Genomic DNA, 22,979 nt, shown 5'->3' with positions numbered 1-22,979 from the left:
CCACTTATGCTAGATGCACCACGTGCCACACTAACATCATCACCGTCTCCAACTGTAACAAGATCATGAAGTGTTGCATCCAAATCTGCACACTCAGGGGCTACATCCCAAAGCTTTGTTGCCCCTTCCTTGTAATGATCATTCTTACGTGACAAAAGACGCAAGTTGGTGTGGACAAAGACCAAGTCCTCAGCTTTCTTGGAGCCTAACCGGTTGCGCTTCACCGAATGGATAAAGGAGTATGCACTCCAATTCCTTTCAGCAGCAGAAGAACTAGCAACCTATATAGTTGTCACAAAACATACAAATGAAAAGCAAATTAATTTTATAGAATGTGTGAAACACTAAATTCTACAATGCAAGTGTAAACATAAAAATTTAAAACAAATTTACAAAACAAAATAAAAAACTTACTTGTGATAGGACTTTGATTGCAAGAGGTTGAAGATGTTTGAAAGGTTGACCATACATGTACCACCATGTGATAGCTCCCATTCTATTTTGGTCCTTTAGTGCAAATGGAGAATGCTTTAACCCCGAAGCAAACAACCCAAATTCTTCCCTCACTTTTTCATGCATTTCTTCCAGTGGGAAGAGTCTTGAAAGGGCTTTGTGGCACCCCTCAGCAACCTCCTCATCCGCAAATGGTGCAACTCTATCCGGCATACCAGCTATCTCCTCACTATAGTACCTAGGAGATAAGGCATATGCAAGTAGGTGCAATGGGGTAGTCATCTTATTCCAGCGATGGTTGATAATTGCTTGCACTTGTTTGCATATGGCTTCACATTGTGTGGGGTCACTCTCATGTGCTTGTATAGAATGTTTTACCTTCTCAACCATGGTGTCCATGCCATCATACACATCCCCTAAGCAAGGTGTATCTGTATCAGCAAAACGAAGCATAGTCATGATGGGCTCAGTGAAATCCAATACATATGCCACACGAGCCCACCAACTCTCATTCAAGATCAAATTCCTGATCCTTTGTGCTCTTTCTGAATTTGAGATCTTCCATACAACCCCATTGATGACCGATGACCATTTGACTTAATGCATCTTTTACCTTGAGGAGTCGTCTCATAATGATTGTATGAGATGCAAAACGGGTCTCAGCAACCTAAGCAAGTTAACAATATGCCAATTGACAATATAATTATAAATTTTAATTTTTAACTAAATTACAAAACCATGAAACTTAGTAATTTAAAAAAATTAATTTACCTTCAGCAACTCCAATTTGGAGTATGTTCTAAAAATGGATTGTGACATGTGGTGGTTGGTCACAAACATCTGTATGTCCTCCCCCTCTTCATATATTTTCTTCACCCAATCTACTTCAGTGCCAATCCTCTGCATGATCAAGTTAAGGGAGTGAACAGTGCATGGAGTCCAAAAAATATGGTCATACCGACTCTCAACTAAAGCACCCGCACCCCTGCAATTTTTGGCATTATCAGTGACCACCTGTACCACATTCTCACTTCCCACCATCTCAATGACCTCAATGAGAATTCTAGAAATGAATTCTGAATCCTTCACTTGCCCTTCACAATCAATGGCCTTCAAAAACATTGCCCCTTCGGGGGAAATTGCAATCACATTAATCAGTGGCCGGTTTCTTGTATCCATCCAACCATCTGACACAATAGTTAGACCCGAAGTTTTCCAAGATTTTTTGATTGGTTGAAGGTCTCTCTCTATATGTGCCCTCTCTTGTTGCAATAAAGTTGTACGCACCTTTTCATAGCCCGGGCTTGTGTAGTCAGCTGGTGATTCTTTGATTGCTGCCACCATTTCTTTCCAATATGGTGATCTCACCAAGTTGAAAGAAAGCCCATTCGCATAGAGGCAACGTGCAATAGCTTCATCAACGCGGTCTCTTGCCCCCATTTTAAATGTGGTGTCCAATGGGCCTCTTTTACGGGTTGAAATTTCCACTTCTTCCTCATCCTCTTCTGGCACAGGTACCTGCAAGAATGGGTGTTGGGAGGATGCCATTGGTTCAGTGGGTGTCTTTGGCTTGCTCTTTGAGGAAGGACCTTGATAGTAGCTTTTTTTTGATCTATTGATCAATGCATCAGCAGCTTCTTTTTCTCTTACAAATGAAAGTATTTCCGCGCTAGTCATCCCAGTACCATTTTTGCCTTTGCACATTCCAAATCCTTTGCCAGCAGGGTCCATAAAATGAAGCTTCACTCGAGAATATGAGCTATTGAAAGGTTTTCCTTTGTTACTTTGACAATAATTGCACTTCCAATAGTATGAGCCACCTCCTGAAACCTGTGATATCCGTGTTGTATATCTCCACAAAGGAGAACCTACATCAATTTTAAAATTATCAGTCCCTTCCCCTCCTTGGCCCCCCACTGAACTTTGACTAGCACTACCACCGGTATCCATTCTTGTCTAGTTTTTTGCAACCTATTTTATAAGAAAATAAATAAATTTTAATTAGTTCCTAACAACGATGAACATCAATGATCATGCATACAAGTGGAAAGAAGTGAGAAAAACTACTAAAATAGATACCAAAAGTTGCTTCTACATATCTTTCAAAAAAAAAAATTTGAAAAAAAACTTTAAAAAAATCTTCAAGAACTTAAAAAAATCATCTAAAACTCAAAAAAATTCATCTTACTCAAGAAAAGGATTCATCACTTACCTTGAATGGTTTAAACTTCTTTGAGAAAGCTATCTCTCCCTCTACAATCGATCCTCTTCGAAAATGCTGAACTTAGCTTCACAATGAAGGAGTGGCTGTAGGTGCAAACTAAACTCTAAAATGACTCTTGTGAATGCTTATATGTTGTCTTCTAGGGTCGTTTTAGGGTTTTATTGTGAAAAAATGCTTTAAAAAATGCTTTTAGTCACATGTTTCATAGTTTTAAGTTAAAATATACTTTATTTTATTAATTTTCCGCCTAACTCCCGCGGATGCGTCCAAATGCTCCCGGATTCCCTGCGGGTGCTGCCCGGAAGCCACCCGCAGGCATCCGGATGCGGGTGGAAGCTGAGCTGCCCGGAAGCCACCCGCATCCGGATGCCTGCGGGTGGCTTCCGGGCAGCACCCGCAGCGCATCCGGAGGCTTCCCGCATCCGTCCACATCGGATGCGGAAGCCAGGCCCTACTGGCACGAATCGGTATCCGAATTTCACAGGCAACAAGCAAATTTGAACAAAAATTGAACCGACTACGAATTTCAAGGAATCGAATGTCGAATTTGAGGATTTTGGAGTGAATATGGCAACTTAGGATTATTCTTTAAAATAACCAAATTAAATATCAATAAAATTAATATTTAATTTCCCACATAAATTCAAAAAAAAACTCCTTGAAAGAAAATCGTTTTTTTCTAATCCAACCTTTCCATTTATGAAGAATTTTCTATTCTTTTGCTCTTTCGATTTCAATTTGATTTCTTTCCTAATTTTTCAAATTTGGGATTTTTCTCAAATTTCCCAAATATTTCAACTTTTCATATTTTTCACACTTTTGAGATTTTTCACGTGACTGGATTTTCATCCTCGAGAATTTTTTATTTTTCCCCAAATTTCTGAATTTTAACTTATACAAACTTTCTCATTTGGATTCCAATTTTTTTTGCCCTTTGGAATTTTTAGGACATCTTGGATTTTCACGTTTTCCAAGTTTTCATTTGTTTTTAGAAAATTTCAATTTTTTCAACTTTTCCAAAACTTGGCTGATTTTCACTTTTGGAAATTTTTAAGTTTTTCCAAATTTTTCCAATTTTTTCCCATTCTTGGGATTTCTCCACAATTCTGAATTTTCTGAGTTTTCAAATTTCTTTGGATTTCTCCGAAACTTTTCTCATTGGAATTCCGAAATTTCTTGCCCTTTGGGATTTTTTAGGACGTTTTGGATTTTTTCTTTTTTCTTTTTACTGTACAAGATTGCCCCAAAAAAGAAAAAAATTGGATTTTTCAAATTTTAAGTTTTTTCAACCTCTTGAATTTTCTAAGATTTGGTAGAAATGTGGTCCAACATTATGGGAGAGCTGGGGGTTTTAGGTAAATCATGGATTCTCATCCAAAAGACGAAAATTCCACAGAAAGGATAAAACTCGTGCATTGCGATGGGAATTCGAAGGGGATTTGAGCTTGTCCAAGATTCCACTCCATATGACAAAATCCACAACTTCACAAAAATTGTCCTCCAAAATGTGCAAGAAGCGGAATTTCAAAGCTCTCATGGATTTTATCTGTGTCAAAAATAAAAATAAAAATCCTCCACTATGTCCAAAGTGCAGTTTTGAGGCAGTTAGGGATTCTTTGGCCATGGGAGATATTCCATGGTGGTATGGAAAACCCACTCCAAGTTATGCGGAGAGCGCATTTTTTAGGGCGTGGGGAATTTTAGATTATTTGACTTTCCCTGAGGTGTGTTGAAATGCACTCCACCTTGATCAGGAATCCAGTTGCTGAGTCTTGCATTGGCTGCAGATAGAACGTAAAGACCACTGAATGCAGGTGGGGAAGGCTCCACAGTAGATCATTTACAAAGAGGGAGGGGTCCCAGTCATGGGCGATGGGTGGCAAAAGGTCACAACAGTTGCTTTTGTTGACCTTTATATAGTTTGTTGCATGATTAAGAGTTCTGGTATAAACTCTTAATTTGCCGGTATATCTCTCCATTTGTGTTGTGTTCCATTAAACTGCAGTTTTAAAATAACCTGTGATTTCCTTTATTCGAACTGAGATCAACTGCAATCACTTATATGGATATGCAATCTCTTTCCAGATTTGTTCCAATATTCTTGTAATCCCGACTGAGATAAGCAGTGTTCCCCCTTTACTTTGCAGTAGATATAAGAATCACAACCTTCAATTTATTAATCATGTCAGACCTTTGCGTTTGCACTATTCCTAGTAATTGACTAGCTCTGTTACCATGTTAGTTTTCACGAGGATTGCTGCATTTGTAATGGCGCTGCCCTTTTTACGGTATGTGTTTTTCAAATGTGGCAATCACTTAAATTTATATGGAGAATGAAATTCGAATAGACATGTCCCATCAATGGGAGATGTCCATTCATAATGACAATCATTATAATTATATATATACAAATTTTATACATATATTGTCTCTTTCTCAAATATATAAATAATAATAATAAGTGTATGTATTTTAAGTATATATATATATTTGTGTGTGTGTATATATATATATATATATATATACAAATCTACACTAGAAATCATCCAACTGAAGCTACAGAACTTCAACATTTGCTAAAGGAATAAGTCATAAGCTTCAGATTTTCCTTGTATCCCTCCTACCAACTCTTCTCACAGTAAGACAAAATGGGGATTGTTCTTTGTGCATGTCTTTTTATGTATGGCCCAATATAGTCTTCATTCTGCATCACTGCTATCTTTTCTTATTGAAGGTTTGGAGTTACTGTGTCATTCTCGTGTTAGATCTACATTAGGGCTTTATATTTATACCAAGTTGCTGAATCAGAATTAGACATGGGTGTGTGGGTATTGTATTGGTATAGCAAAAGAAATTGGTAAGGTACATTCTGAGTATGTCCATATTATAAAAGTTTACAAATCACAAATATATACATATTTGCAGCCTAATAACAAATAAGTTCACAGTATCACGTACAATGCATATGTTATACAAAAACCACAGTAAATATTACAAATACTATATTGAATGCTAATTCCCAATTTAAAAACTTATTTCTGAATTTCAAAAGTTTGATAATAAATTATTAATATAAGCAAAAACATGCAATACCACAAAGATAGACATTGACCTGAACCACAAGATCTAACTAATATTTTTTCATTTGCCATTTTTGGAGATGAAATAAGGGTTATATAAAGCCCTGTTCATAACTTTCCAGCTCACGAGTAATATGAATGGAATACACAAATACAATGTTATCAAATTGGCCTTAAATCCAGATGAATGCTGTTACAATTCATAAATAACAAATGGGTTTGATTTGCTTGTAGGTTTGGCCAGGACATGAATTTGGTTGAAATTGTTCCTGCACTTACTGTGGTGATTCGGGCTGGCATTACCCACTTTGCTTTCTAGGTTTTACGTTCTTACCTTGATGGATGTAACATTGTTTGCAGCCAGGTTTTGCATATCATTATCAGCTCCAATTTTTCTAATAATTTAAAATGTTATTTTTTATATCCATCCAAACTGCAGAGTTACCTTTCTTGTGTTTTTGAACAGATCTTACATCTCTGTGGTGTAAAAGAGCAATTTTCCATGGTGGTCCTAATCATTATACATCTTGTTTGCTTGCTTGTTCTTAAACCTATCTTGCAGCAACCTACAGTCATTCAGATCTTAAAACCAAATAGTGCCAAAAGTTGCATCAAAGAGACTGTGAGTGTAAAAGGACAGCAGAGACACACGTACCCTTGGCTAAGACTTGGAGGCGAAAAAGTAAGCAATTCTCTCTCCCAGTTAAGAAGATAAAATTCTGATGCAGACAAGGATGGCATCCTTACTCCAGCCAAATTACTAGGCGGCCACAAGCAAAAAAAGGCAGACACCCTTCTCCCATTTTATTAAAAAACTTCACATCTCTTCCAATTAACACAAACAAATCAAAAAGTGTTAGAAATTAAAATTACATAGGCTGCATACCAAAATTAAGGCATATAATGAATACAAGTTGTACATGTACCATGGTTTGACAGACTGCATTTGGATCATACGAAACTCATCTGTGGGCTTAAGACCAACCACTTTTGGAGAACATGTGGGGACAGTAAATCATGGTACATTAGAGGGAACCCTTGGTAGTAAATGCAGCTTGCAAAGCAGCAAAAGTGGTTGTTAAAGAGTTCAGAAATCTAGTCAGGTGTACTTGTAGCTTTTGTTCTATGGATTCGGAATTAAATGAAAGGTTTCTTCCTAAGATTTTTCTGTGTTCAAAGATCACATATCAAAATACTTCTGTGTTCAATTATTACACTTCCAAAGTTTTGGTGTCCACTCTAATTGCCTGAATGGTTAATGAACGTTAATTTGATTATCAATTAACTATATTTGTGGAATACACTAAAGTTAACAACAAAAATGTCATGAACAAGTGAGGGTACAGTCCCAGCAATTGTCATCCTTTACACATAATTCAGATACTTGACCCTCCAAGTAACTAACTAGTTTAAAGCAATTGACCTGCTGCAATATGGAAAAGATCCAAGCCATCCTTGCCTATTTATTAAGAATTTGTGCCAAAGAAATGCAATGGACAGCTAACCATAGTGAGAACACCGAACACCAGAAATAGGATATGCTGCTCATATCCATCTAAATAGTGGAAGTTAACAAATCTACACAAAGGGACAGAGAAGCCTAGTAATCAGTAAAGTGTCCATTCTATCTGAGTATGGCCCATACGTAGCTTTGGAAATAAAACAGAAAATAATGCAATTTATATATGTATATTCTAAAACTCATAACAGATCTTCAATAAAACAGAAAACCATGTGCTATGGCATAAAAAGCATCTTTCAGATTTTGTTTCGAGTAAGATTGAATTGGAAACAATTTCTCTACGATAAAACTAATGACAAATAAGTTGAATACCTTGAGAATTTGTACACCTTCTGCAAATGTAAGGTGCAATGTTTTCTTCAAGTACTGTAAGACAAATGTAAGCATCAGTTAGTGACATTTTTCCTAAAACTGACAAAATTGAAATGAAATTATATTCATCAAAGTTCTTTTTATAATATAACAAACCAGTTCTGTCAAATAGAATCTACGCCCAACTAATATGACCATTAGCTGACCCAGACTATTTGGTGTTGTAGACTGTATCTTTATTTTCACAGAAACAATAAAGTCGGATTTGAAATTTGTCAAAGAAGGAAATCCTACCTTAAGAGGTTCAAAGGGATACTGTTGATCGATAGCATCAAGTTCCTTCTTGCATTTCTCATTTAGTCCATCAAAGATAGAAACAAATAGCTTATCAATAATGTCCAATACCTGCAGTCCATCAAAGATAGAAACAAATAGCTCAACAATAATGTCCACTAATGTCAAAGAGACATTTTTTTTTGCATATCAAAACAGTAGAATGCATGCAAATGGTTGTTCATATCAAACAAGTTACAACACCTCAAAATAATGCTCCTTGATCTCCATCTCAAGATCAAGGCCTGTAAATTCACATAGATGTCTGTGGGTAAAGGAATCTTCAGCCCTGAAGACAGGACCAATTTCAAATACACGACCAAAATCTGCACATATAGCCATCTGTTTGTGTAGCTGTGGTGATTGTGCTAAACATGCCGATTGACCTTTGTAATCCAATTTAAAGACAGCAGAACCACCTTCACTAGCCCCTGCTATTAACTTTGGCGTATGTATTTCAATAAATCCTTCAGATATCAAAACCTGACGGAAAAGCTGCACCATGCAAAGAAACATGGTAGTTTTCAGAAATAAGATGTAAGCTGGTTTAATCTATAGAACAAATCAGTCACAGAAACCAAAAATTAACACAAAAATACACTATGTAGACATTTCTAACTGTTTCCATTTTCATCTTATAAATTTCCCCCCTCCCCCATCCCCCCCCAGGGAAATTCTTCGCTGGACGTTAGAGCATTTCCCCATTTAAATAGGGGAGAGAGACAGGAGAAATGCAATACATTGAAAATGCAACACATTGAAACATATTTACTATCTATCTGTATCTGAATTTGTTAAACATCAAAAATATGTCAAGACTACGAATTATTGTTATTGTCCACTAAAAATAAGTTTCAAAATTGGGAAATCAAGTCCTGTTAAAAAAGCAGGGCTGGGTGAATCCAGCATCCAAGGCTTCAAAGGAGGTAAGGTGGTCTAGTCCTATGGAGGGATGGATAAAATAAATTTTAATGTAGCCTCAAAAGGTAATCCTAAGCCCTTTAGTATTGGCATTGTAGATAGGGATTGTAATGGTTATTTCAATGCAAAGTTGTTATTTTTGGAAGCTTGCTATTTTTAATAAGTTGGTTGATCGAGCTCAGAACGTTCTGATTTCATCTACGGAGGTTCATTTTAGATATATCAGCCTACCAGTGTATTTGTGAAGTAATTGAGAAATTTTGGTACAAAAACTTCAAAATTAGTTTTGAAGACCTCAAAGGCTTTGAACGGGGTCCAACCCCAGCTGACAAGAGCTTACGCAAGTCAAGCGTTGTAGATCTGAAGGTGTTGTTTCCAAAAAGGGGTAATCATAGTCAACCAGGGCAACTGTTGATGAGTTGTGTTGAGATTAGAGAGAAAGAAATAACAATTACATGCAAATATAACCAATATCATAAATGAATAATGCACACAAAAGAAAACACAAGACACAAAGATTTAACATGGTTCACTCAATCACTGGGCTATGTCCACCAAACAACAAGTCCAATATTCATGTTATCCAATGATTTCAACCTGATTACAATTTGCAATCCCTTGCAACTCAATACTACTGCAAGAAGGTACCAAATCATCATACATCATAAAATCCTAACCCTAAGCCATTTTATACAATATTTATGCCGCTTACAAAAATTAGGGCTAGAATATTCCATCCAATAGAAAAATTAACTCTCCACACCTTTTACAATAGAAAATTCATGTATGGCTTTAGGGGCACTACCCCTCAACCCCACCCTGTATCGCTACAAGGGATGTGCCATGGGCACTGCCCTTGACCCTGCCTTGGGGGCTGCCCTAGGAACCCACAAGGGGCATTGCTCCTTGACCCCAAGCATGGGGGCATTACCCCCAAAACCCTTGTAGAAAAATCAAGGGGGAAACCACGTAGAATGAAGTGGGAAAAATTAACCTCTAATTAGGCTCTACATAACAACATTATGGTCTTTGGAAGTTGTACTACCTAAAATATAAAAATGAAATTGTTTGGGCTAACTCTAATGTAATATGAAAATAATAATAATTTGGGGTTGGTTGGCCTCAATTCTTGGGCTAAAATTCTAGAACCTTCTTGGGCAGTGGAAAATTGCTTATGTAAAAGAGGCCCGTAGGGTTGTCTAGGCCATTTTTGAGTTGTTGGTGGTGGCTCTAGCTAACAAGATATTATAAGGAAAACGCCCCTGCAGCTTTGCATGTTGTATTTTTGAAAATTTGTAGTTTCATACTTTTGGAGAAAATAAAGAGCCCATTTTTTGTTCTTGCAAGTTGATAATCCTCTATTTGTTTTGTGTGTTTGTGTTGATAAGGGGAGTGCCCTTCATTAGGAGGTGTCCAGAATACAACTGGAGGGTGTAATATCCTTACTGGGACTGTTATCAAAGTCTGATGTGTGACTGCTCAAATAAATTGATCCATTGTCTCCAAAGAAAGTTTTTGACCCAAGAAGAACATTATCCTTGCATTGATATTTAAATTCTATTACAACTGGTAACACAAATTTCTAATTGAAATGAAGTAACAAACTGGAAATGTGTTATTCATTCAGCAACAGAATTAAATGAAGCAACTCATAACTCCCTTAAAAAGACGTCTTACATGCAAGAAAGGACGTGATAGAAGAGACCTGAAAATTGGTGTACCAAATCCCGTTTTCAATGATAGGAGTGTGCCACCGTAGGGGAGATATCCACGTCTGCTCCTATTTTCTCCAATCCGTAGCCTATCCTGCGGTTCTCAAAATGCTCTCCGCCTTGGTTCTAGTAACCTGCACTCTATCACCACCCGAACGTGTTACTCATACATACCCTATCCTGCAACCACATCAATGTTGGGACTACAGTGGAGTTCTCTGCCGCTAGGTAAGGGCCACGGGTTGTAATTGCCAACCCCAACATGGGTGTCCCTGTTGTTCAAGTGGAGTCTAGACGGAGGGCCAGTCCTCTATTCTATCGAATCCAAATGGAAGCAATACTTCAAACTTCAGATAAAATTGGCATATGACCTAAGTCTTGTGTGCTTACGACCTATTGTTCTCCAGGTTGACGTCTTAAAGTTGTCACCCAATCCGCTGATTCTCGTGCTCAATGCTCATGAACTTCATATCCGCAGAACCTTCCCTTCGGTTAACTGTACTACCTACCCTATCTATCGTGTCCTTAAGAATGATTCATGTATTCTGCCACTAATTTCGGGACTAACTATAGTAAGGTGAGATGTTGGGGCTACGTCCAGTCTCTCAATTCTTCTTAAGGGGTTTCGTCTTTAAGAAAACTAATCGCATTTAAGCAACCAAGATTATCTTTCAGTATATTGGTATATTTCATGGTCTCAATCCCAAGGAAGCTCGTTGCTTTTATAACCTCAATATGAGGGGAAGTACAAACAGCTAGGCAATGTGGGATAAAAGTCATTTCCGTCCTTTAGTCACTTAAGTTACTTTTGTTATAAAATGACTTTAAGTCATAAAGTAGTTTTATAAAAATAAAGTGACTTAACTATAGAAAAGCTCCTCAACTTAAATATTTCCCCAACGAAACCAAATTAGCTCCTGTGACTAGCTGGCATCCTCAAGATTAATGTCGTTAGTCTATTCGATGGAAAGATAAACCAACAAGGCGCCAATAAGGCCTAGCACGGAGAAGGGGACATTACAGAGGGTGATTCTCTCATCATTATAAATGCTATCAAGATTGCTAATGTTCAAGCATAGCTCCTTCAGAAGTATGTGTAATCAGTAGTCCCCATTTTGAGCAAGTTCCTACAATTGTCCATGTTAGTTCATCATGGCGACCCTTGCAAGCTCATAGTGAGTTTTGAGAGTCTTGAGGTATACTTTCTATTTATGGTAAGTCTATTATTACTATATTTGGCAATGCAATGGTGGCATTGGCAATTAGTTGCCATTTGCATTTGGTTGATGCATTTTATTGTTGGACCTCATATTTATTAAGTTATTTATGAGGTTTCATTATTATTAAAGCACTTTACGTTACTTATGTTATAATATGGAATTGTGAAGATGAAGCCTCTTAAGTGAAAAACGTCTTCATGAAGCCATGTACTAGAAAAGTTATTTATTTATAAGAATTAGATGGAAGCTTCTAATTAATGGTGTGTTGATGAAGCAACTTTAATGAAAGGTGTATTGGTGAAGCCAAGTGGGATTATAAAAAGATGGCTTCATGAAGCAAATAGATCATCCAATTGTCATTTGCTTTTTAAAATCTCTTGAGAGGGTTTGCTTGAGTCTTGCTAATGTAATTCATTGCTTTAGTATAATGAATTTGATCTGGTTTGCAAACTGAATTGTGGTGTTTTCTCTACTGTGATCTCTGTTACTGAGAAGATGAATTGCTACTGAAGAATTGGGTAATCCCTAAGTCCACATTTTGCATCTGATTTCTTGGTGTTTGGTAATCAGTTTTTGGACGCCAAGTTCTCTCTGGTTGGCATAGATTTATCAGCATCATTGGTGCTTAATCATTCTGAATATAAACATCATACTTTTATGACTGAGGTATTGATTTTTCTTCTGATATTTAGAGGACAATTGAGGGTCTAATTTACCCTGCTGGCAGTCTTTTCTTTTGGCATCATTAGAAGCTTATGTCTGCTGCAAACTCAATGCCAATATTGGCATTAATCCTTGCTGCTGATACTCTCTCTCACAGTGGGCTTCTGGCCAGATATTTTGGGCACCTGGCATCTGTGATTGGTGCGCCTGCTGTGTGGATTTCAGTGTCACATCTGGGCATCTCTGTTGGGCCCATTCTTCATGTCTCTAACGCCAAGCAATCGTGGAGTGTGGAGCTGTAAGTCAGGAAATGATTCCTTTGATTAAGGACAAATTTCACTGCATTGGGCACTAGTATATCTGCAAGTTAGGCCGTTCATCTCCTCTGATTGGGATGCCAGTTCTTCCGCCATTCAGTTACCAGTTTGATGTGGTACATTTACTCGCAGCATTTATTCAGGTTCACTGTTATTATGGATAATTGATTCTGCAAATACTTATTGTGCAAGGGCAATAAAAGATGGTGGAAATTACTCTCTGTTATTTGTAGCTATTCTGGTATCACATTTTAATTAAGTTGTGTTTGTAAACAGTAGTTGAATAGGCTGATAATCAACAACATACTGCAACGGCAATAAAAGATGGTGGAAATTACTCTCTGTTATTTGTAGCTATTCTGGTATCACATCTCAATTAAGTTGTGTTTGCAAACTGTAGTTGAATAGGCTGATAATCAACAACATACTGTTATTCATTCAGCATTGTAAGTCCACTTCTTGCACAAAATATTGCATTCTAAGTCATTGTTATTTTAGTATTCTGAGTGACCAAAATTACACATCTCAAAAACTGTAAAACACAAAGAGAAAAACGATATAGAAGCACAATATCCCAACTTGTTCACATTTTTTCAGCTTTGTCAGTTAAAAGCCAGCACAGGTTCTTTACAGTATGTGTGGTCTATACAACGGAATTAGCCAAATTTAAAGGGTTCCAAGTCACCATTGTACAGCAGGCAGGGAATGAGGTGGCGGGGGACCTTACATAAATGGACAGCCATCGTTCATAACGAAAGGGGGTACAGATGGAGGATTTTCAAAATCTACAACCTGAGGTATGACTTCATCTGCGTAAGGTTGGCGGGCATTGTCATTCATGATTGTTTCAAGGAAATTTTTTTGGAATGGGAGTCTATGAGGGTCGCTATAAGAATGGGTGTTTGTTTGTTACTAGTTACAGTGGTAGCGATGAAAGCAACACTTACATTGCTGTCTTGTAGGCAGCAAGCTGCCTTTTCTGGACCAGTTTTGGTCCAACAGTTGAAGTGGATGTTCAATTTTAGGGACAGAGGATTTGTGGATGTGGTGATGGAATTTCTTGGAGGGGAGTTTGTTGATGCCAAATATAGGTACAGGTCAAATATGGATGTGATTTCCATGGTTTTGGCATGGGTTCTGGAATTGGCCGAAAGTGTGGAGGTGGTCAAGTGGGCTATGCAGTCGATGGTGGAGGTAGATATGATGTATGTGTTGCTTGCAGGAGCTTGATGCTTTGTTTACCTTTTGGTAGTGGGAGGGGGTTTTAGTGGCACAAGGGTGGTGGTTAGGTGGTGTTAGGGTGGCTGGTTCCAATGGCTTTTTTTGGCCAGGATTTTGATGCAATTACTGAGTGTACATTTCCATGATTTGTTAATAAAATTCTTCTCTATTACCGATAAAAAAAATGGGGAATAAAAACTTCAAAATGTAAGACCTATAAATTAATAGATGTAAAGGTCAAAACTAATAAAGAAATGGGTGCAAATGTAGAACAAGCTACAAATAGTCACACCGTAAACCAGAACCCACGACTTGTTGATAACAGATACAATTAGCATTCTGCGATAAATATTACATGAGTTTCATGTCCCAATAGAACATTAATTATTGTCAAACTGCCATATACAAAACATTTCAAAACAAGATAGGCAAAAGCTCTATACAATGAACATGCCAAGATGGACTGAGTTTGATATTAACGATATTTAGTCCAAATTCACATTTGAGCTTCACCTACATGTACGGAAATGCACCCTTGCAATATTTTTGACAATTTTTTAATCTTGGTTGAGTTTTTTAGAATTATGGCATCTAAGGAGTAGAGCTATCCCATCCTAAATTTTGATCAGGAATTGGAAATGCACTGCGAGCAATCAACTCCATAGTATATGCACAGTGCCAAACTTGAGAAAGGGACTATATCTTCTCAAAAAAGACATGCACAATACGATAAAACTTGACAGCATATATAAATGTTGGCAAACAGGTCAGCTTATGAAAAACTGAAATTTTTTATGAGGCCTTATGAAATGCTTTGAGAGAATAATCTGCATATTTGCATACAAGTCTAATCAAATAATCAGGAAACAGCTAGGAAAAAGGTAATAATTTAGAATCCTTAGTTGATGAGAAACCTATAGAGACTTCTGGTTAATAAGACCTATGAATGCAATAGAGTCGGAAAAAAATTAAGAATTGTACATCAAATATCTTTACCATTGACACGTGTGACTGGAGACGAAATATTCCCTGATTAGCAGGTGTGCGCAAATCAAGAACCCTGTAGTTTAGCCTGGTGTCCTGGCCCACACTCACAAGCTGCTCCCCAGTCTGCATTTACAACCAAAATAAGAGATTAAATCACTCTTAACAACCGAATAAAGGATTTAGGCACTAATATGTAAATCAAGTATCATGGTGCAAAGAAACAAACATTGTGATAGAGCTGACAAAAGTCTCTTACTGATGATGCTCAAACTAAAATCAGAAAATGAAGCTTGTTATGATCTTTGTGACTTGAGATAGAAAGAAGCTCAAGTCAAAAGTCAGGTTGCTAACATCGACATAAATTTATTATAGATTATTAAAACATACATAGAGATGGTACTTAATAAGTAAATGAAACTGAATACATGACTCCATTTAGTTTTCACAAGTCATCATTTGACCCAGGCATAAACAACCATTCAACAATTAATCTCTTAATAAAGCATATTACAGTTTAGAGTGCTGCTCCTGGCTTCAAACAACTGAAAATTTATATTATGCTTTGACCAACATCTCACTGGAAATTAATAAATAGATAGAGATATTGAAAATGTGCAAATGACTTTACAGTAAAAACAACAATCAGACCTGCTTTGCTCTCTCAAACTCTTTCTCACTCCGAGCTGCATCTTCAAGATTTATGGGCAAAGTTGGAACCGATTTGCTAATACAATACACTTTCTGTACTTTTATTTCCACCTGCATTCATAAATTTGCATCCATAAGAAAAGCAAAAAACATTACTGCATATTGTTTAAATGGTGAGATGACAAAATGAGTATAAACCTAAAATTAAAACAAGAAATCACAGCAAGGCCACTTGGTGGAAAGATGTATCCCCGTACGATTATTTGGTAGAAAAGAAACAACTGGATCTAGAAGGAAAGACCGACCTTGAAGCCCCTACGATATTAAATATGGAGTAAATCCTTAAGTAATCCTAGACAACATCAAGGAATTAGGTGTATCCTCCCCCCATAGGGCATGATAGTGCTAAGGCTGCTTTGACACCAAGCAAGGGGAGTGTTGAGCAGGAGGAGTTCAAGAGTTTTGTCTCCGAGTGCTAGGAGAGATTCCACAGAGAAATAGGATGAGGTTCAGGGGTTTGGAGCCACAAAAGGTGATTGGAAAGTAATCCAAAATAAAAGGAAGAAAATTGATTTTGTAGATCATAATGTTATTATGGATCACACTCTTATAGCAATTATATAGTATTCTACAATAAGGTTATAAAACTGTATATATTATGTGCTGTAGAAAGCATATCCCGTCTGAAATAATTATAATCTAATAACTATTAGAATATTAATTATTCTATCAACTATAAACTCACCCTAATTCAAAATATAAAAGCTCGCTGAGCAATGAACATTTTTCTTTACAAGGGCACAAAATGCCAACAAATGATTAAACATTCAATACAAAACCGAGAAGCACTACCAGACAGGCAATATATGATCAGTATTAAAACAGAAAAACACAGAAAACTTCCCTAGACACGTTCCTTTTTCCTTGTTTTTCCTTTTCCCTTTTCCCTTGAAGATTTCATGGGTTGGTTTATAAAGTAGTCCTAAGGTTTGGACGTCGGGCCCTTCTACTTCTCTGCTTCCTTTTCTGTAGCCTCTCATTCATTTAGTCTAGCAATGCCTCCAATCTATTTGGGCTTTTGTCCTCCTTGCTAGTCTTTGCACTCCAAATTATGAATGGCCATAAAGAGCCTTCAGAACTGCCATTCCCCATATCCAGCAATGAGTCCATTACCTAGGATGGTCATAGCCATCAACTATTTCAACACAAACAACTACTCTTCCACACAATTTTTTATATCCCATTTGACATGTTCTTTTGTTCCCAATTCTAATGCCCATGCGAGAAACATGGAAACGATATCCACATTAACACGGTATCAAAGTTCAATTCGCATAAATTCCTCTCCCATTAAATGTCAGTTATCTAGAGGAATACCAGTTAATTAATCTTGAAGTCTCCTTCCAAACACTTCACTGAGATATGCCCAAGAAATGTGAGCTGCTACTTGATAGAAATGAGAGTAAACTAGCCTCCATTGGAAACCACACACAACACTTCAATCCCAAACAATGACTACCACCTCCTCTTCACAGGGCTTGCCCTCCTCATTTACAACATGGTAGAGAGACTAGATGTTCTCAAATAAATCCCATACCAACCCCCATCCCATCGACTCAGGAATATGCTCGACAATTATGTTAGCTACCTGATGGTGGTGTACAACAATCTTGCCTGTTGAAATTCAAACCTCCCACACTTCCTTTGATGCTCCTTCCATTAATTCCACTGTACATTTTGACAACACATCGACCACCTCATTGCCAGCCCTTTACACGAGATATTTTAAATTATTTAAAAGAACTTAATATTTTGCAAGTTAATTTAGTGCCCATTTGGCAACGGGAATTAGACTGGAATAGGCATCATCAAATTCCTAAAATTTCTAATCCTTCATTTAGGTGCGCCAAATCGGAATTCAAAATAGGAATACATATTCCGATTTTAGGTCAAAACAAGCATTTGCTATTCCACCTAAATAAGACAAATTGGAATAGCAATTCCTATTCTAGTTTTTACTTAATTAGATTTGATGAAATTTTCAGGTCCTTGTAAATATTTGCACTCGAAATTGGATCATTATCATTGTATTTCATTCTCATCGTTTTTCATCTGCTTGAAAGCATTTTGTCATTCTTTACTAGAGATTTGTCATCGTGAAGTTCTTCAGAGACTCTATCTAAACTTGTATGCTAAGCTTGGGGAAAACATTGGAGTTGTATTTGTTTCCCTCTCTAGCATGAACAGATTAGGAGTCCTAAATTTTCAAATGTTGGGTGAATAACCTTTTATTCCATATGGCAAATTATGAGTGTTGCTAGCACTAATATTTAATTCTTTCCTGTGGCTACCTTAGGATCGCTCTAACACCTTTGTTCAATCAACTTTTGGCTGTGTTTTGCGAAAACATTGTATTCTTATTTAAGTTGGAACCCTGTAGAATGTGTAATCCCAGTTTATAGATAATATATTAATATTTGTTTAGGAGGATAGAGATAACCATGGAAACCTTATTTTTTATTTCTTGATTGTTTTTTATTTCTTAAATTCAACCCAATTCTAATTTCAGTTTTGGTAGCACCAAACAGAGTGTGGAATAATAAATCCAAAATCACAAATGCATGAATAACAAATCCAAAATAACATATGCCTATTCCCAATTCTTATTCTTGTGATTAAAGAATTTATTCAAAGTCCATGCCAATGTTTCCCCTTTAATAAAAGCAACCTAAGGGACCAAAAGATAAACAAGTTAATCTGTCTTCTATAATTTCTCCAAGTTACCCCTTTTGTTGTGGATTTGCATTAGTAACGTTAGTCGCCTGTCTTTTGTATTCTTGTCTCATCAAAATGCTCCTTCATGTTGTTCTCTTGTAAGTTGTCCTTGTATTGGCTACAAATATCTTCATAGGCTACATTCTTTGATAAAATGCCACTCTATTACCACCACCCCTTTGCTGCAAAAAGTAAAGATTCTTTCCACCCACTCCTCTTTTTGTAACCTTTCATCTACCAATTTCACAACACAAGTTATGAGAGCTGATCCTCAATTGAGCAATTAGAATTTTGGCCTTTTCTTTAATTGCGGATCTTAAATACTCTATCACCATGATACCATGTGGGATTAAATTCTTTGACATAAAAGGCTTTTTTTCAACCTATCTGATATGTCCACATGGCAGCCCTGAATTTCTCTAACACCCACTCTTTTATCTCTATGTTGGTGTTTGGGAACTCTATGAGATTAATGTTCCACTAGTTCGACCACTTGCTCTTTTGTTTCTACCATGTTTTTTTTCCTCTGTTCCAACTCCTCATTGACCACCATCCTTGGCCAGCAATGTTTATCTATAATTCCCACTTTTTTTATATAACTTAGCACGCGAATACTGCCAAGGCTTCAACCGGAATCATGCTCGCCTCTCCTAAGAGGATCTTGTAAGGAACCATAGACTTGACCTTGATGTTAATGGTAATGAGATGCTTTTGTATTCTTTTTGTTTGTCGCCATTTGTGATTTAACATGTTACTCCCCAAACCTTGCACTCGTAAAGAATAACCGAGATCACCAAAAGGCCACAAACAGTCTTTGTAGTCTTCCAATCCCACAACTCTGCTTTCCTTGATCTATTTTGGAGAAGGTAAGAGGTCTTCCATCCCCCCTCTATTCTTTTTGATTTGCATGCCTCCCAACTTAATCTATAATGGAAGTCAGTTCCTAGATATTTGAAGCGCTTCCCTCAAATATTAAGGTATGCAATTGCTCTTGCTTTTTCAAAGAAAAGATCATGACTTTAGTCTTAGAGGTATTGACTTGCATTGCTACCTCCAAGCAAAAGATCTCCAAATTTCCCAAATGCTCTCTCAAACCTTGAGTGGACTTAGCGATACGGATAAACTCATCCGCATATAGAAGCAACCTTACAACATTACCTACCAACTATATGCCTTCCCCATTGATCTTGTTTAGCCACTCTTCCAACTTATAAATGTAAAGACCAAACAAAGTACGGGATAAAGGGTGCCCTTGTTTGACTTGAATGTCGCTCCCAAAATATTTAGACGTGCCCTCCCTAATTCTGATTTTGACTCTAATCCATTCATACATCTTATAAACAACCACCTTGGACTCTTTTGGAACTTCCAACTCTTCCAATCTATGTCATAGGTTATCCCTAGGAGCAGCGTCAAAAGCTTTCTTAAAATCGACAAAACAGCAAAAAGCCCTCTCCCTGTTTCTCCCATACACTTTCAATGAGATATCTTAAAGTGATGCAATGATCAATGGTGGAGTATTTTGGTCTGAAACTTGCATGTCCCTTTGCACTTTTATCCTCTTTTTCTACCCAATCACTGATTCTACACTCTAACATAGTCCCATAGAGTTTACCTAGAAGTGGATTCATCGTTATGGTACAATAATTGGAGGGATTGTTAATGTCCCCACTCTTGTGAAGAGGTATAACCATACTGGTGGTCCAATCAATTAGAAAGCCACCCTGTGTGACCTTGTTAAAAATTTCTTGATGGGTGGAGCCACAAGCTCCCTGACTCGCCCCCCAACCCCCCACGCATTTTTATAATTCTGACTGCAAACCATCGATATCCTAAGGGATGGGTGCATTGGTCGGTAGGGAGGGGGCACCTCACATCTAAACCCAAATCACCTTTTTGCTAATTCACAGGCTAATATTTATTTATTTAGAACTAGCTACTAGTGTATGACAAAATCCAGAAATCTTTTAAGGCCAGTTTGAATGTCAGGGACTTGAAAAGTTAAAATGTTATCTAAAATAGACAAAACTAAAAATGGCCTTATGTGCCGAATTTCTTCATATCATTCAAGGTGAAATGAGACTTCATAAACCCACAATCGTTTAAGGATATACTACTGAGTTATATTCAAATGTCAGATTAATATGAAACTGTCGCAGCTTTTGCAATTTTGTTATGTGACATAGAGATTCGCAGTAATATATGTCCAGTTCATTTTTGGGATGCAACGCTCACAAATCATGGAAGGTTAATGGAATAATTCTTACTTAAATGTCATGAAGAATAATCCTAACTGCTGAAATTTCTTCCAGTATTTTAATTTAATGCTTATTTAAAATTCTCAAAAATTCAGAATGCGATAAGGACCCTAGGGCTAAATAGTCCACGAATCCCAATCTGCAAATGGCAAAACAAAACTTGGATCAGCAAGAAAATACAAAATATAAAGATCAGATGCTCTCTGGAGAGTGAGTGGAGTGCGAGACAGAAAAGAAAGCAAAATATGGGGAGGAACTAACGAAAGATCTGAAATCAATAGCACATGTAAAGTATGATACGAAAATTCTTGGACATGAGTAAGCTACGCCAATTGAAATGGCTAAGTAATTTGAACTCAATGATGTTTAATAGAATGTCCTAAATATTACCCCAATCCCTAATCAATAAGAAAAAGTCGTCAGATTTATACAGTACAAGTAATACAAACGAAATACTGAAAGAACAGAATTAAAAGTAAACCTGCTGAGACGCCCCTTTGATAGGTTTATCGGGCACTGTTACAGTCCCTTGTACTTCAATAATAGATTCTTTGCTAATTGTCGTCGCAAATTTAACCATTCCTTTACTAACAACCTCAGGAGCTACTGCCACGACGCACTGTACGGTAAATCCTGCTTCTCTCACCAACAAAAACGCCATCTTATTACTTACTCCTCTAATGGTATGGGCACGGCCTCTGACCAAAACCTCCTTTTCCTTATATTCTTCAGTTAGAGACCCTACCTTCGTCCAAATCCGGCCACTAATTTCTTTAGATTGAACGGCCTCAAAGGGCAAATCGCCGTAGTTTCCAGCCAACGGGTCGGATTCTTCTACGGCAGTGGCAGCGGCCGCCGCCGCCAATCGTCGCTTCTCTAATCTTTCAGCCTTTTTGTTCTGTTTGGCAGAGGCACTTTCCTTCTCTTGCTTAGCGCCATCTTTCGACCCTTCGGAGCCAATGTTGATGTTTTCGACGCCATTTTTGGTGGATTCTACGGCGCTAGACTCTGCATTTTGAGGAGTATCCATATCGCTGCTCTTTTTCTGGGATCTCCGACGCCAATTGCCGTAAAATTATGATGTTAAACCGCTGCTAAACCCTGGTCTTGAAACAAATGAAAGCAACGCATTCAACCCTAAAAATTTAACCGAATGCAGGCTTTTCTGACTATCTGTCACATGGGTGAACAATGCAATCGAATAACTTTGCAAGCACTTTCGTATCGTAGAAAAAAATATGGGGAAGAAAGAAAGATGAGGCGGCCCCTTGGGCAAGCACTCGGTATTGGTGTACCAGTTGTTTACCTTGTCTCGGTTTTCATAATAATCCGAGCCGCACAACATATGCCGTAATTCTTCGACGGGGCCGGACGGACATAATTGCCGTTTTACAATTAAGGTGAGTCACTGTTTTTTCACTCTTTTATTTTCTCTCTTTTCTCTCCACCTTTATTTTCACATTATAGAATGAGTACAAGGTTATAAGAAGCTATGATCTATTTTGAGATAAATAGACTTAATTTGTGTAAGGCATTTTTTTTTTTAAATAAATATTTTTCCAATCTAAACACTATTTAGACAATAAATTAAAAATATTTATTTTTAAAAGTTTATTTTTTATCGATAATAAAAAAAATTATATTGATTTCAAAAAAAGATTGCATTCGGTTATTTTGTTATTAAAGGATAGAGCAAATCTAATCAGGAAACTAGTAACCCTGACTGCCAAGAAATTAGGACAATGACACAATATTGAAATTACATCAAGCTCATGACCCACCCAGACCAAAATTTTGTCAAGCTACAATAACCAAACAAGACCATTGGTAACTAAACATAGAACCCACCCATTCCACATATTACTTGACCTAATTTGTTGCTTCAACGTGAGAGAAGTTAGAGATTTTATCGCCCAATGTCGCAACAAGCATACCACTCCTTGTAGAATCACCAAACTCTAGTGCACGATCATCCAACAATGATACATCCACTCATGTTAAAGCCTCACTCTCAACCAAGGAAGATGCACCATGAGCCTTGTCCATTCTACAACCCTTCTTCACTGAAAGTTGATGACCCACCTGAGGACAGACATTGTTATCAACGGGAGCAAAAGATTTGATTGTCGTCACCTTCCTCCTATTAGACCCAGCATAGCACCCAAAGTGCAAGCCTGCAAACGGGATTGCAGGAAGAAGGTTAGTTGCCACCAACCTAGGGGAGTTCCTGAAGAGCAAATTAGAAGCGGTTGAAGCTTGCCAAAATCCCCACCAATTCAATGCCATGGTCAGAAGCCAATCATAGTTTATGCTCTATACACGATGTCCTCAAC

At 37.3% G+C, this 22,979-nt stretch overlaps 1 protein-coding gene across 1 annotated transcript in view; it reads right to left on the bottom strand.

Annotated features, from left to right (window-relative positions):
• The window catches only part of LOC149569118 (aspartate--tRNA ligase 2, cytoplasmic-like), a 36,928-nt gene extending 14,989 nt beyond the window's left edge, over window positions 1-21,939 (bottom strand). Inside the window, exons 1-6 of the mRNA XM_089821903.1 lie at window positions 21,128-21,939; window positions 15,614-15,724; window positions 14,975-15,088; window positions 8,129-8,419; window positions 7,886-7,996; window positions 7,592-7,645 (exon numbers count right to left, since the gene is read on the bottom strand). Of these exons, the coding sequence (XP_089678029.1) occupies window positions 7,592-7,645; window positions 7,886-7,996; window positions 8,129-8,419; window positions 14,975-15,088; window positions 15,614-15,724; window positions 21,128-21,676 (1,230 nt within the window). The 5' untranslated portion in view covers window positions 21,677-21,939. The remainder of the gene's footprint in view (window positions 1-7,591; window positions 7,646-7,885; window positions 7,997-8,128; window positions 8,420-14,974; window positions 15,089-15,613; window positions 15,725-21,127) is intronic.
• Window positions 21,940-22,979: the final 1,040 nt, after the last annotated feature.

This window comes from Cupressus sempervirens, chromosome 3 (genome assembly GCF_028749045.1).
Source record: "Cupressus sempervirens isolate cs-2001-9-10 chromosome 3, ASM2874904v1, whole genome shotgun sequence".
In the NCBI taxonomy this organism is placed as follows: domain Eukaryota; kingdom Viridiplantae; phylum Streptophyta; class Pinopsida; order Cupressales; family Cupressaceae; genus Cupressus; species Cupressus sempervirens.
This window is presented reverse-complemented; position numbering and strand designations above follow the sequence as displayed.